This window comes from Vigna unguiculata, chromosome 10 (assembly GCF_004118075.2).
Source record: "Vigna unguiculata cultivar IT97K-499-35 chromosome 10, ASM411807v1, whole genome shotgun sequence".
NCBI classification, from domain to species: Eukaryota; Viridiplantae; Streptophyta; class Magnoliopsida; order Fabales; family Fabaceae; genus Vigna; species Vigna unguiculata.
In genome coordinates, this window is record NC_040288.1 from 2,621,360 (window position 1) to 2,637,016 (window position 15,657).

A 15,657-nucleotide genomic window follows, 5' to 3' on the forward strand; every position below is an offset into this window, starting at 1 on the left:
GGGACAAAAGCACAGAAGCAGAGCGTGAAAACACAACAATAAGAGCAAGAGGAAGATGACGAATAATTTCAAATTTTCTATAAATATAAGAAAGTTGAGAAAAATTTCCTACAAAATTTTAAATAATTATGTTAATTTCGTGCAAATATAAATTTGTAGGAAATTTTCTAAGAAAAAATATAATTTTTGCATCAAGTTCCTAAAAAAAAAATAAGTACAAATATGCAAGAAATTTGTGTTTTTTCTAATATTTTCCGGTCAAATTTTAAAATGTATTCAACATGAATTTTAAATTGTAAGAAAATTTACAAGTATAAATTTTTTATGTGAAACTTCCTGGAAATCAAAATTTATAAGAAAAAAAAATCACATAACAAATAAATCCTTAATAAATTTTTATGTAATTTTTTTTGCAACAAATTTTGTAACTAAATCATAAATTTCTAGTAGTGTCTAGAGGTGGTACAAATTCCTTTGTAACCTTCATTGATTATTCTAGATACAACAAAATGTACTTAATATAAATGTTTTGTTTAATTATTATTGTGCTAAAGAAAGTATTTTTCATGAAGTAATCCCACCATATTCATTTGAATATAATGGAGTTGTAGAGGGGAAAATATAATTTAAAAAGAAATGATGAATCTTATGATTATTAGTTTAGTGTCTTTTGTTGGGATCAAGTTCTTACCACTAGACCAAAAGTTGTAACCATTAGTTAGGGCACAACTCTTTCTACTTGAAAGCCTAACAACCCTAAGCACCACATTCAATTATGACTCAGTCAATTTGGTCTCTGCCACGGGACAATTGATGTCACATGCAACAATCCCTCCTCAGCAATTGTCTCCCAAGGAATCTCGCACTTGGATTGTGACTTAGTCCACTTAACTTCCGCCATGAAGAAATTGTGTAACCCGCGATACTTTTGATAATATTTAAGAAGACTTTTTTGTTACAACATCTTTTTCACAAAATAGGATACTTAAGAAGACCGATAAAACTCTCACTTAGTTGGGGAAAGGTTATCAATCTAAAATAGATTCTAAAACTTCCGATTTCATGTTTTTAGGCAATGTGAAACATAGTGTTACCCATAAACTTCGTGTTCTGGTCAACATTTACAATAGTGTCATGCTTCTATGTAAGTGTGAATTTGATTCAAGTATTATAATGTCCCACCAATAAATTCAAGTAAGTTCTTCACAAAAAGAAAAAATCACGAATCCAAAAACTGAAAACCAAAAGACAAATGTGTAATAACAAGATGTAATATTGATTAACCAAATATTGTTTTAACATTATGAGAAATTAGATATGAAACACCGGGAGGTTTGATATATCTGAAAACCTACAACAACAGTTTCGAAGTAACAAAGATTCATAAACTAAAGGTTTTATTAATCACAAAATACAACATAACACTAGGTTCAATGTACTACAGAAAATTGAAAATTCAGAAGGAAACCTTAAATGGTAAGTGTTTCTATTTACATAATTTTACTCATCAGCAACAACAACCACTTGTTTACCAACATTCCGACCAGTGTAGAGGCCAACCAAGGCTGCAGGGGCATTCTCAAGACCCTCAACAATGTCTTCCACATACACAACCTTCCCTTCTTTAATCAGAGGCAGCACAAACTCCAAGAATTTGGGATATAAATGGTAGAAATCAGTTACAAGAAAACCTTCCATTTTAATCCTCTTAAATATGAGATGTGCCAAATTTGTTACACCTTCTGGTTGAGAAAGATTGTACTGTGAAACCATTCCACAAACAGGTATCCGACCATGGAGTCTCATATTTGGGAGTACTGCATCAAGTGTCTTTCCCCCAACATTCTCAAAGTAAATATCAATGCCTTCTGGAAAGTATCTGATGTGTACATTGATATGCAGCAATCATTAACATTTATTGCATGGACATATTCACTCAAAATTTCTCTATCACAAATCTGTTAAATCCTAACCTTTTCAAAGTTGCATTGAGGTCAGACTCTTCTTTGTAGTTAAAAGCCTCATCAAATCCTAATTTGTTCTTCAGCAGATCCACCTGGTTGCAAGCCATATTCATTTTAGTGCATGAATTTCTAGCCTTGTTCATTACAACAATGCTTTCTGAAGCTATTCTCTTCATTCATGAGTTTGTTTTACTGATGCAAACAAAAACACCTTTTTTGAAGTATAAAATATATTCAGAGTGAAATTTATAATACTCAGTATAAACGATAACATCCTGCATTGACCGAAACAAACTTCATGTACTTCAATTTCTCCAACAATCTAGAAAAAACAGAAAAGTCTGCAACATGTTGCACTGCCAGAGGATTTATAATTGGAGGAAAAGGCTTTGGTTGTTGTTGTTGTAATTAGGCTAATTCAAGATAATTGTTGAACAACACAATGAATATCCTAAATGTTTCGAAGCTAATAATCATTTATATAAGAACATCTCACAGAAACAAATGCACAAACACCTTATCTCTGCTTCCAGCACTTCCAACAACATAACAACCACTCAACTTGGCAAATTGGCCAACAAGTTGACCAACAGCACCAGATGCAGCTGAAACATAAACATTTTCTCCTTTTCTGGGAGAACATAATTTAAAGAAACCAACATAAGCAGTCATTCCTGGCATACCTGTGATCAGAAAATAAAATGGTCAAAAGACACAGCAAAATTATAGAAAACCATGCAAGAACATCAATAAGCTTGCATGCATGATTGCTGAGATGCATTCAATTTTATGAATGAAGGTCATACTGACATCACCTGCATCATCATTCACTAATATGAAAGTATGAAAAAAAATTGAAATTGTTGAGAATGTACATACCAAGAATTCCAGTGTAGTAGGAAAGTGGGACATGAGTGTGGAGAATTTTGAAAGATATTTGAGATGGGGAGATAAAGCTATACTCTTCCCATTTGGTAATTCCCCAAACCAAATCACCTTTCTTATAATCTGAATGTCCAGATTCCATCACTTTAGACACACCATATCCTATCAATGGCTGCAATATCAATTGTTCATTACATATAGGTACCAGCCACATTTATTTTAACTTAATACTACCTCTGTTATTCATGTTTTAGGTTTTCTCTTTATATATTTACTATTGAAAACATATATTTCACATATACACTATAACTATACATACTGCATGTTTTTTTTTTTTAAAATACCACCAAAATTAAATAAATAATGATTTAAAAAAATAAAATGACAAAATAACTATTTTGATTTAAAAAATATTTAAATATAAATTAGTAATTAATCATTTGAAGAGTGAAAATAAAAACGTAATTATTTTAACTTAAAATAATAGTTACTAAGAGTAAAATTTATACGAAAAATAAACTCTTTCTATACATAGTTATAAGTAAATATAATTTTTAAAATTAAAAAATAATAATTTTGTACAACAAATATAGATATAATCTTTCAAAATTTAAATAAGTTAATATTTTTATTTGTCATACATTTTACATATAAAATATAATAACAAATTTTTCAACACAATGAATATTAATATATTTCATTTTTAAAATAATAAAAAGTAAAATTATAATTTTAGTACAAAAGTTTTAATTTTATTCATTTTTTTAACTTTTATTAATAAGTAATATAATTGAATATGTATTTTTATTTGATATTTAATAATTACTATGTGTGTTTATTGAAAAGAAAATATCGTAATTAATACTAAGTTACAAATCAAATTCAATTTTAATGGATTAAAAATAAAAATATATTTTAATGGATTAAAAGAATTGGATTTAATCCATTTCTAACCCAATTCATTAAATTGATCACTCATCCATCTGAAAAAGAAAAAAATAAAAATAAAAACTAATTATAAAAAAAATACTAAAATTTAATTTTAATTCATTATGCATCATATTAAAAATAAGTTAAAATCTGAAAAAGTTAAAATTTAAAAGACTGAAGAATAAATTAAGATGACATTTTTATTATGTATTATATAAAATTTCAATTCTTAATCAAGAAATTTTAATTTTTGAATACCATATTATATTAAATGCATAAAAATTATTTTGTTTTTTTTTATTTTAAATTATGATATATTAATCCTTTTAACCTACCGACATAATGGATCATATATATATATATATATATATATATATATATATATATATATATATATATATATATATATATATATATATATATATATATTACATGTAAAGTGTATCGACAACATGTGAGAAACCTAAGGTTTAAACTAACCATTTATAGAAGAATGCTATGAAAATGCAGAAACAAAAAATTTGAAAACTCACAGAAGAAGGAGTGTAGTGATGATGCATATCTATGCTTTCAACCTTGTTCATCAGGATTCTCATGTAAGGGTCACAAGAGAGGTACAGATTTTTGAGAAGAACATCATTGGAACCTTCTGGAACCTTCAATCTGATGCTTCCTTCAACAGTTTTCATGTCGGAATCCTTAGGAAAACCGACCACATAGTCTCTCAGAACCACTTTCTTGTTCCTCACTTCTGCCATTGAAATTCTTAGAAGCTCTGTGAGTGTGTTGGTTATGGGATCTTGGCTTTTACTTCCATTATTTAGAACCATTTATGGAGGAAATTATCAGGGAGAAAATGGGGAATGTGAAATGCTATTTTTTTCTGATAGGATATAAAGGTTTCTCACCACGTTTTTTTTTCTTCATATATAATTAGAATAGAAAAATGATTTCTTAATAATTTTTTGTTATAATTTGAGGTGATATTTTTTTGGATCATTTCTATTTTTTATTTTTTTATATTCTAAAATTATTTAAAAGATGTCATCTTAGTTTGTAAGAGAAAATTGTCAAAATATCATTAATAAAAAATATTTTAATTAACTAGTTGTGTGGGGAGAGGTTTAGTTGTGTGGGGGAGGTTTGGTTGAGTGAGGGGACTTGTCCGTGATTATTTTCCACATATAAATTAGGTTAAATTATTTTTTTTTGTCATTCTATTTGTTAAACAGTGTCAAATTGGTCTCAAGTTTTTTTTGTCTCAATTTGGTCCTATTTTTTTTAAATATGATTCAATCTGGTCATTACCGTCAGTTTAATTAAATGGTGTTAAAGTTAATGTCACATGTCAATTTATGATTTTTTTGAATTTTTTTTATACATGTTACTTCAAAGTCGTGTCACGTGTCAAAATATTCAATTTTGTCCTTATATTTATTTTTAATTTCAATTTAATCCCATTTTTTTGTAAAAATGAACAATATTTACTCTCTTTAAATTGAGATTCAATTTACTTTTTAAATACATCTTACTTATAGTTATATTCTTACTAAAATTAATATTTTTATAAAATTATTTTAAACAAACTTTTTGTGTTTAGTTTTATTATTAAACAAAGTTAAACTTCAAACCTAATTTCAATAATTAATCATTTTTGTAATCATATATAAAGATATCAAGTTTATCATAGACTACAAATTTATTGAAGATTAAAAATCAAATAACTTGTCACACATAACTTTAGGAATTAAACCAAAGTTTCAAGTTTCGTATACAACTAATTTAAAAGTATTTCTATAAATATTTAATAAAAATGTTAATTTTAGTAAGAATATAACTATAAAATTTATCCAAAAATTAAATTGAGTCTCAATTTAAAGAGGGACAATATTGTTCATTTTTACAAAGAATGAGACTAAATTGAAACTAAAAAAAATAGGAACCAAATTGAATAATCTTGACACGTAGTATAACTATAAAGTAACATGTGTACAAAATATTTAAAAAAAAATCAAAAAAATCACAAATTAACATGTGACATTGAATTTAGCACAGTTTGGTCAAAATTGACAGCAATGACCAAATTGAATCATTTTAAAAAAAACTAAGACCAAATTGAGACAAAAAAAACTTGAAGACCAATTTGACATTTCTTAACAAATAGAAGGATTAAAAGAGTAATTTAACATATATATAATTTTTAAAATTTTTTTAGTATATTATATATATAGTATATTTTTTTAGATTTATTGTAATATTTTAAAGTACTTCTTAAAGATGTTGTTAAACTGAAATTGATATGAAAAATAAAATAAATATGAATATTAAAATAATTTATTTAAAAATTACGTAATTATAATTTGTTCGATGATGCTAAATTAAAAAAAAAAATTAAATGATTAAGAGAGTTATTTTTTAATATTATTGGATACATATTTGAATTGAAGGTATACTCCATCATCAAAATTCAAATTGTTATTTAATTTTTGTGCTTAAATTTGATTATCCTAAACAGTATGAGAAAAAAAGTTTTACTCTTAATGAAAGTAATATTAACGAAAAATTAATATGGAAGTAATATTAATGAAAAATTAAGTGGTCAACATTAAATAAGAAAATAAAAAAAAACTTTTTAATATGTTTTATCATTATAAAATGATTTAATGCTTATTTATTTATTTATTTAGTTAGATATGATATTCAACCATGCTTTATTCGGTTTAAATAAGTTAGGTTTCTAATAAGAAACTTTGTTTTCTAGTGAACACGTGTAACTCTTATTAAATGAATTAAACCCTTAAATTTATCGCATTAATCCTTGAAAATAAGGAAAATTTAAATAAGTGCCTTAGGAACTAAGTTTAAACTCTAAAAAATTTGGGATTAAAATAAAAAATATTAATGACTTACAATTAAGAAAGGAGTATAGTATTAAAAATAGGTTAACTTTAGGAACATATATTAATTAAACTAAAAATATCAAAGACCTTATATGAATTTTTTTTCTTCCAAACTTCATATACTAATATAACAAAAAGACTAAAATCACTATTTACTCTCATTAATGATAGTTATATTTGAATGAATTAAAAATTATTGAGTGATAAATATATCCACCAAAACACATAAAATATTCATCGAAGCTAGTTAGAAAATTCAGAACATCTATGGTTGACAACAACTAATGTAAACAATTTTTTAACAAATAATTACATTTTTTACAAGAAAATTATATACTCGGTCTATCATCCATGAATTATCCAAGTCTTTATCATTTAAAACATTATTTTTTTCTTAAATTTTTTTCATTGCATTTTCTTATTTTTATTGTTTGAAATAAAATTATTTGCAATTTTATATGTAAATTCCGTAAATATTTCTGCTCTTTATTTATCGCTTGAGCATTTATTAGAAGAAGAAGAAGAAGAAATCAACCCTTCAATAAATTTGTTCAGTTTTACCGTTTTTCATATAAAATAATAAGAAATATATTTTAATAATGAAATCAATTAATTAAGTTGTATAAAAACTGACCTAAAGATTATTTACAAATCTTGAAAAATTGGTAATATAAATTGATTTTGTATTTCTTTTTAATAAATAATGTGTTCACTTGGTGAAAGATATGAGATAAATGATGATGTAATTTTATCTTTTTGAAAACTCTATCATCTATTTATAACAAACCAATGTAGCAAGCTATTTGTAGAAAAAAAAAAACTTATCATATTAATTATTCCATACTCTACAAGATGAACAGCATTATATCTACTTAATGCTTATAATTACTTGTACGAAAGGTCAATAAGCCAAAATTAATAATAATAAAAATCTATATTAGTCTAAATAAATATATAAAAAATATATGATAAATTTTATCATGATTATTTCTTTTACAATAAATTGATAATTAAGAGAAGAAACTATTTATAAATTGGCATTTGTTCTGGTACACTCAATAAGTCTCACATCGCTTAAGAGTCGAGGTCAAGCGAAGTTTAAATATTCCTACATCCCTCCACCCTCTGAGACGTCTTTTAAGGACAAAACCGTCGTCACGGAGCTCAAACGTTCCAAAACGGACAATACTTCGAAAACGATGACTGCCGAATAAACTTGATTGGAATCGGAACAACATTGATCTTGAGAAAATAGACATATAACAACTTTTATTAAAACAGTTTTTAATGTCTTTGTAGAGACATGAAAGAAGGGAGAAGAAGAAGAAAGCAATTGGATTAATTTAGAGCAAAGGTATCTCACATATGAAGTGTAGAGAATATCATTAATATTAAGAAAAAATAAATTTTAAAGCTAAAACTTACTATGTACAAAATGGTGATTGGTGCATCTTTAATTGTTTTGTTATTTACATTTTATTGTAAGCACAAATTAATCCTAATAAACATTTACTTGTTAATTTATCTATTTGATATAAAAATATTTAGTAAAATCCTAAATCCTAAACTTAATATACATTTCTTTATGATTTGGCATAAGAGGTGATATTGTAGTTATTCATTGTTTACTCATGTCATTGAAGACTAACCAAACAATTTACGTTCCTAAATATAAAGTGTGAACCACTTAAACGTACGGAACCTCGCACTTTTGAATTAGTGAAATGAAAATAAGCTTTCTTCGCGGTCACATTGTAATTAACTTAATTATTGATTTAGAATAGAATAAAATTGAATCATTTTAAAATATAGAATGACTAAATTGAATCAAAATTTGAAATAGATGAACTACTTTTAGAATGATAATAGTTAGCTTGACATATAACAATTTTGTTTTTTTAAATAAAAAATAAAAAAAGTCTTGAATTGACATTTGACACAATCATGACGTGACACAATTTATTTTTTTAATAAAATTAAAAAATTAAAAAGTACAATAAATAAAGTTCATAAAATGACATGTGACATGTATGGACACCGTGTTAATGTCAATTTAACGAAAATGACCAAATTGAATCTTTTTGAAAAAATTAGAAGACCAAATTAACCAAAAAAATAATAAGGGAACCAAAATGAACCAAACCAACAAATTAGGAAACTAAATCATCAGTAATTAAGCATATAAAATTTTATTTTCATGTTGGATTATGAGTATGACAAAACTTTTTCTAATCATTGTATTTTTGTGAAGAAAATTTTTTATGAAAAAATTATGATTTTCTTATTCTATGGTGATAACATATTAATTATTGGTCATGACACGAGTAAGATTCAATGTCTCTAAAGAAGTTAAACGAGTCATTTGCAATGAATAATTTGAGTCTCCGCAAAACAAAGAATTGGCATGAAAGTTATTCATGACAAAAAGAATGGAAAAAAATAAGCCTTTTAGTACTACACTTGTAAGTCACTTTAAATTGAGCTTAAATTAATGTTCTACAAGTGAGAAAGAGAAATAAATGTAGATGATTCTATAGTTATTTGCAATCATTAGTTTAATGTAATATATGATGTGTACAAGAGCCCACATTGCTCATGTTGTCGTTAATCATTTGCTTGCTAAGCCTAGAAAAGAACATTGACAAGCTGTAAAATCGATACTTAAGTATCTCAAAGCTTAAAAGTGGTAAGTTGTTGTTGAATTATTACATAGATGTATACATGATTGGTGATATAAGTTTCAAGAAGTACTTATAGTTTTGTGATAATAGGGAGAGGAATGTCATGACAATCCAAACTACAAAAGTATATTGCTTTGTCTTAACAAAGTATATTATTGTTATAGAAGTTGGTAAAGAGCTCTTGTGAATGCACAAATTCCTACAAGAATTATAACTATCATAAGAAAATTATTTTTTGTATTGGAATAATAAAAATACAAGAAAAAGGATGTTAGAAAAAGTAAATTCAAGTTTGGATGCTTTAGATGAAGACATCTCAACTGAAGTTAGAGAAGATTAAAATGCTCAAAGAGGTGGTGTTAGTGCATCTATGGATGATTTGGAGGTTCCTCTCATTGTTGATAATGGTGAAGGTCGTGGAGGAGATTTCATTAGTGGAAATGAAGGTCACACAGAGAAGAATGTGAGAAGACCTTTTCACTCCTGAATTTTTTAAAATAAATTTACGTCTGACTTATAAGTACCACATACAGAAAAGGGTTTTTATGTCTGGAGTTTACATATCATACGTAAATATTGACCATTTAAATAGCCTTGGCCCACCCACATGGACAATCGACCTAGGTTGGCTCGTCTAAGTTGTGGGACCAATCACGCCATCTCAATTGTCTGCCTAGGTTGGGTCATTTAAGTTGTCGACCCACAATGCCCCATCTCGGTCATCGACTAGACCTGACCAGCCTAGGCCATCGACCCAAGTAGAGTCATCTCGCCCGTCGACATCGGTCGGTCCGTCTCGACATCGGTCGGTCCGGGTTGGTTAGGTCGTAGGTCCGAGCCAACATGTCTCTATCGTTGGTCCAAGCTAAGCTCGTCTCTATTGTTGATCCAAGCCGACTCGTCTCTACCATCAACCCGAGATCAATTGCCTGATCGCTCAGTTAGCTTGTCTCGACCGTCGACAAGGGTTTGCTCATCTCGACCATACGCTCGTCTCGACCATCAACCCAACTTGTCTCGACCGTCGACCAGGCCTGACCTATCTCGATTTTTGGCCTTGTCTGACCCGTCTCTACCATCGGCCCAAGCCACTGTGACCCGACAAGTCTCACCCATCGGCCCAGCCTATCCCAATCGTCCCGTCTGGGTCATCGTCCCAGTCCAACCCTTCTTGGTTGTTGGCTTAGGTCAGCCCGTCTTTACCGTTAGCCTAGGCCAACACTAGTTGGCCCGTCTTGCCTGTTTCTGCCATTGGCCTGGGCTTGCCCCACTCTTTTCAATCGTCGGCTTGGTCAAGCTTGTCTTGTCTGTCGGCTTGGCCCGTCTAGCCCGTTAGCCTGACCTAACTTGTCTCAATCGTCAGCCCGACTAACACGTCTCAACTGTTGGACCAACCCTGTTTTTCTCGACCGTTAGAGTGCCCAAACTCATCATGGTCGTGGGATCGGCCTAGCCTATCTCAACCATGAGTACGGGCCTGCCCGTTTGGGCTATTGGTCGGCATAACCCTGTTGTCTTAGTTGTCGATCCGGGCAAGCCAATCTTGGATGTGGGCTTGCGCTAGCTCGTCTCAACCATTGGCTCAGCTTGGCCCGTCAGATTCGTTTATCCAAGTCGGCCCATCTTAGTTGGTCCAAGTCGGCCTATCTCGGTCATCGACGCAAGTCAGCCCATCTAGGTCGTTGGCTCTGGCTGAACATCTAGGCCAGTTGGTCCAGGCAGGGCCGTCTTGACCTTTTGCTCGGGCAAGGCTATCTCCACGGTTGGCTCCTCTCTGCCTTTAGCTTGAGCTGACCGATCGATCTTTATCTTTCATTCGGACAGGCTCGAGATAGCTCGACTTGATATTTGACTCACTCAAAGTATTGTTTCTAGATGGGCCAAACCCACCTTAGTCATGACCCTAACTCACTTGAAAGGGGATTTTTGGGGTTGAGACTTTTTTTACTCTCTCACTCCCTAAAAGGGACTTGCCCATGAGTCATTGGCCAAATTAACACCTCTAACTACCAAGTATTTTTCACGTATATTGCCTTCAATATTAGGTGTAAATTGAGTCATGTGGTAATCAATTTTTGTGTTAATGATTATGTTATGGTATGTACTTAAGTGACAAAGGCTCGAGGAGTGCATGTTACATACAGTTTACAAAGGATATCTATACTTAGGAAACAAAACCTAAGAAAAAAAAAAGGTTTTGGATTTACGTACGAGGAAATGAAAGCATAGTTTGTATCCAAGAAAGGAAAATTGTTTGTATTGTAGAAAGGAAAAAGATGCATGTGTCTCCTAATGGTTAAGGGATGCAAGAATGGACACTGGTTTGGTATAAAGGAAAAGACAAACTTATGACAAGCCAATGGTTGCTTCATATATATACTATAGAAAGCACCTGCATGAAAGTGAAATGTAACAATGATGATGATATCCACTCATTTTACGCAACTTGGTTTATGTTAATTTTGCATATATTTTTTTAAAATATGTTTTATTACATACATATGTATTCTATACTTACATAGTAAAAATCCCTATGTGGCAAGAAAAAGAAGAAGCAAAGATATATAAATAAAATTAATAAAAACGTATATAAAAGAATAAATATAACATAAGTATTTAATAATTATTAATACCTATTGTATTCTTTAAGGTTTTCTTCATGTTTTGTGTGTTCTTAGAGCAATCGTTCTTTTCTTTTTTCTTATGATGTATTTACAACTCAACTTTTGAGATAATGCCTATGTATATGGGTTTTTGTATAATTTTTTTTAAAGTAAGTGGAAATAATGAATATAAAAAACCATATATCAATAATTGATGTCAACATTAACACATAAAAAACAAGATAAGAAATCAAAATAAAGAAAATAGAAAAGATAAAGAAGAGAGTAGAATCAAGATAAATATATTGAAAAATTATCTAAGATAATACTCAAAAGTTGTCACTTTCTCATTTAATTAAAATGTTTTTGTAAAAGAGGGGATATATATATATATATATATATATATATATATATGTATTCACATATGGTCCAAAAGTGAAATGAACTTACAGAAAAAAAAGTTCAAATTTTAAATATAGAAAGATCTTAGTAGGGCCAAGAATCTTCAGGTACATTCTATATTTAGATTACATCTTCCATGAATTTGATTTATGCTTCCTATTTTGTCAACACTTTACCTCTTATCATTTCTAACCTTTTATTTCCAATATATATAATCCAATATGAGTTTGAAGTTGGGAATAATATTGATGGAAAACAGTCAGAAATATCAAAAGCTTGCATCTTTCTGCATTATTGGTGAAGTCATGACCCCGTTGCGCTTTCACTCTCCCATTTTATCCCTTATCATCCATTCCTTATTCACAACACAACAAATTCAAACCACTCAAAAATCATAAACCTTTGAGATGGCAGAAGTGAGGAACAAACAAGTGGTTCTGAAGAACTATGTGGTTGGTTTTCCCAAAGAATCAGACATGGACATTGTCGAAGGAACCATAACATTGAAGGTTCCAGAAGATTCCTCTGATGTGCTCCTCAAAAATCTCTACCTCTCATGTGATCCCTACATGAGACTCCTCATGACCAAGGAGGAGGACCTTTCTCTCGGAGTTGTCACCTACACGCTTCACTCTGTAACTCTCTCACTCTTTCACCATGCAATGTTCACTTTTTTCTTACTATTGTCAACTAAATAAAGAAACAGAACAAAATTTAACAAATAAAGCTTCTAGAAATAAACTTTAAGAGTAATTAATGATATATTGATGTAGTTGGTAACAGTTGACTAATTGCAGCCACTGACAGGAAATGGTGTGTCTGAAGTGGTGGAATCTAGAGATCCAGATTATGAGAAAGGTGATTTAGTTTATGGAATGACTAAATGGGAAGAGTACAGTTTGATCCCCTCATCCCAAATACTTTTCAAAATTGTGCACACTGATGTTCCACTTTCCTACTACACTGGAATTCTTGGTATGTATCTTCTCAACAGTTTCAATTTACTTTCATTCTTAGTGAATAATGAGGTGATGTCAGTATGATCTTCATTCATAAAATTGAATGAATCTCAGCAATCTTGCATGCAAACTTATTGATGTTCTTGCATGGCTTTCTATAATTTAGCTGTGCCTTTTGACCCATAACATTTTATTTTCTGATCACAGGTATGCCAGGATTGACTGCTTATGGTGGTTTCTTTGATGTAAGTTCTCCCAAAAAAGGTGACAATGTTTTTGTTTCAGCTGCCGCTGGTGCTGTTGGTCAACTTGTTGGCCAATTTGCCAAGTTGAGTGGTTGTTATGTTGTTGGAAGTGCGGGAAGCAAAGAGAAGGTATGTGTACAACTGTTTTTGTTAGATGTTCCTATATAAGCATCAAAACATTTAGGATATTCATTGTATTGTTCAACACACGATTACTTTCAATTAGCCTAATTTCAACCACAATAACCAAATCCTTTTCTTTCAATTATAAATTCTTTGGCAGTTCATGTAATCCTTGAGGCATGTTGCAGATTTTTCTGGTCTTTCTAGATTGTTGCAGAAATTGCAGTACATGCAATTTGTTTCAGTCAATGCAAGTTATTATTACTTATGCTGAGTATTAGGATTTTCACTCTAAAAATATAGTATATAGTTCAAAAGGGTGTTTTGTTTTCATCAGTAAAAGAAATTCATGAAGAGATCTATTTCAGAAAGCATTGATGGTGAAACTTTTTTGACAGGAAGCATTGTTGTAAAGCAGTATTATGAATAAGGTTAGAAATTCATGCACTAAAATGAATGTCTTGTAACCAGGTGGATCTGCTGAAGAATAAATTAGGATTTGATGAAGCCTTTAACTACAAGGAGGAGCCAGATCTCAATGCAGCTTTGAAAAGGTTAGTATGCAACATTGTCCTTACAGAGAAATTTGAGTTTATATTGTTTGTTTCCATAAAGAAAATGTTACAAGTTACAGTAGCTGATAACAGAAGCAATAGTAATGAGTGGTGAATTTGGAAATCAGGTACTTTAGAGAAGGCATTGACATATACTTTGAGAATGTTGGGGGAAAGACACTTGATACAGTACTCCCAAATATGAGACTCCATGGTCGGATACCTGTTTGTGGAATGATCTCACAATACAATCTTACTCAACCAGAAGGTGTAACAAATTTGGCACATCTCATATTCAAGAGGGTTAAAATGGAAGGTTTTAATGTAAATGATTTCTGCCATTTATTTCCCAAATTCTTGGAGTTTGCCCTGCCTCTGATCAGAGAAGGGAAGGTTGTGTATGTGGAAGACATTGTTGAGGGTCTTGAGAATGCCCCTGCAGCCTTGGTTGGCCTCTATACTGGTGGCAATGTTGGTAAACAAGTGGTTGTTGTTGCTCATGAGTAAAATTATATCAATCGAAACACTGTACCATCTAAGTATTACGGCTGAATTTTCAATTTTGTGCTTGATATTAAAGCTTGTTTTTAAAGTGTTGCAATCATCATCCATTCTCTTTAGAGTTATTAATGCATGATGTTAATTTTCTTTTGAAACGATTGACAAGGTACCAAATATTAACTAGTTGACACTAGTAAGTATTATGTGAATAATTACTTCAGTAAAATCTTACTTAAAGGTTTGTATGTCTTGGACGATTCTATGATAATATGCAGTAAAACATATTAGTAGACGACTATTTTTATAACGTCTATTGAGGTATGTGCCGCTTTCTGCATCATGCATTCTTCATTTGTGATAATGTTATAACCGTTTTGTTAGATTAGGGTTTTAACTCTTTTTCATTCAGTTAGTGGGTTGTAGAAACCCTTTCATTCAATAACTAAAAAAGAGGAAAAATAATCAAATAACCTTGTGTTGAGAATTTGTAGTATTACCTGGTTTCCAGGATTTATTGTCTGTGAGCTTTGAAGCTCGGACACGCTTCATAAACAGTGTTTCATGTCCAATACGTATTGCACACCAACACTCGTACTCCTATGATAATCGTATGATACACTATGCCCAATTTGAAAGACATTTTTTTTTGTCTTTGACATGATTTTGTTGATATGGCTCCAATAGAATGTTAATGACTACAAATAAGGAACAAATCTTATACAATAACTACTCTTCGTTTTTTGGATATTAGATTCATTTTTATTTTAGTTGACGGTTTCAAATTAATATATATATACTATGTCTCGTGTCCTATATTTGTTTCAATTTAATCGTATCTCTGTGATTGTGTCTGTATCATATCCGTGTCTATATCCGTATCTGTATCTGGGCAACATAGTCTTTGACTAAT

At 30.2% G+C, this 15,657-nt stretch overlaps 2 protein-coding genes across 2 annotated transcripts; one reads left to right on the plus strand and one right to left on the minus strand.

Moving 5' to 3' along the window:
- Positions 1-1,346: 1,346 nt before the first annotated feature.
- LOC114166613 (2-alkenal reductase (NADP(+)-dependent)-like) lies at positions 1,347-4,654 on the minus strand. Its single transcript, XM_028051364.1, has 5 exons — positions 4,313-4,654; positions 2,844-3,021; positions 2,481-2,647; positions 1,974-2,056; positions 1,347-1,879 (listed from the first exon to the last, which is right to left on the minus strand). Exons 1-5 carry the CDS (start codon positions 4,607-4,609, stop codon positions 1,501-1,503), a joined length of 1,104 nt encoding a protein of 367 aa, XP_027907165.1. The 5' UTR covers positions 4,610-4,654; the 3' UTR covers positions 1,347-1,500.
- A 7,898-nt stretch (positions 4,655-12,552) lies between these two features.
- Positions 12,553-14,984, plus strand: LOC114166550 (2-alkenal reductase (NADP(+)-dependent)-like). Its single transcript, XM_028051298.1, has 5 exons — positions 12,553-13,000; positions 13,163-13,340; positions 13,532-13,698; positions 14,164-14,246; positions 14,375-14,984. Exons 1-5 carry the CDS (start codon positions 12,773-12,775, stop codon positions 14,751-14,753), a joined length of 1,035 nt encoding a protein of 344 aa, XP_027907099.1. The 5' UTR covers positions 12,553-12,772; the 3' UTR covers positions 14,754-14,984.
- Positions 14,985-15,657: the final 673 nt, after the last annotated feature.

What these genes read in the sequence shown, in the direction of transcription:
- LOC114166550 (XM_028051298.1), top strand. Translation starts at nt 12,773, where the DNA reads ATGGCAGAAGTGAGGAACAAACAAGTGGTTCTGAAGAACTATGTGGTT. An exon ending in CTACTACACTGGAATTCTTG is followed by an intron (nt 13,341 to 13,531) that starts GTATGTATCTTC and finishes TTCTGATCACAG; the next exon opens with GTATGCCAGGATTGACTGCT. An exon ending in CTCAATGCAGCTTTGAAAAG is followed by an intron (nt 14,247 to 14,374) that starts GTTAGTATGCAA and finishes TTTGGAAATCAG; the next exon opens with GTACTTTAGAGAAGGCATTG.
- LOC114166613 (XM_028051364.1), bottom strand. Translation starts at nt 4,609, where the DNA reads ATGGTTCTAAATAATGGAAGTAAAAGCCAAGATCCCATAACCAACACA. An exon ending in ATCACTACACTCCTTCTTCT is followed by an intron (nt 3,022 to 4,312) that starts GTGAGTTTTCAA and finishes TTGATATTGCAG; the next exon opens with CCATTGATAGGATATGGTGT. An exon ending in CTACTACACTGGAATTCTTG is followed by an intron (nt 2,648 to 2,843) that starts GTATGTACATTC and finishes TTCTGATCACAG; the next exon opens with GTATGCCAGGAATGACTGCT.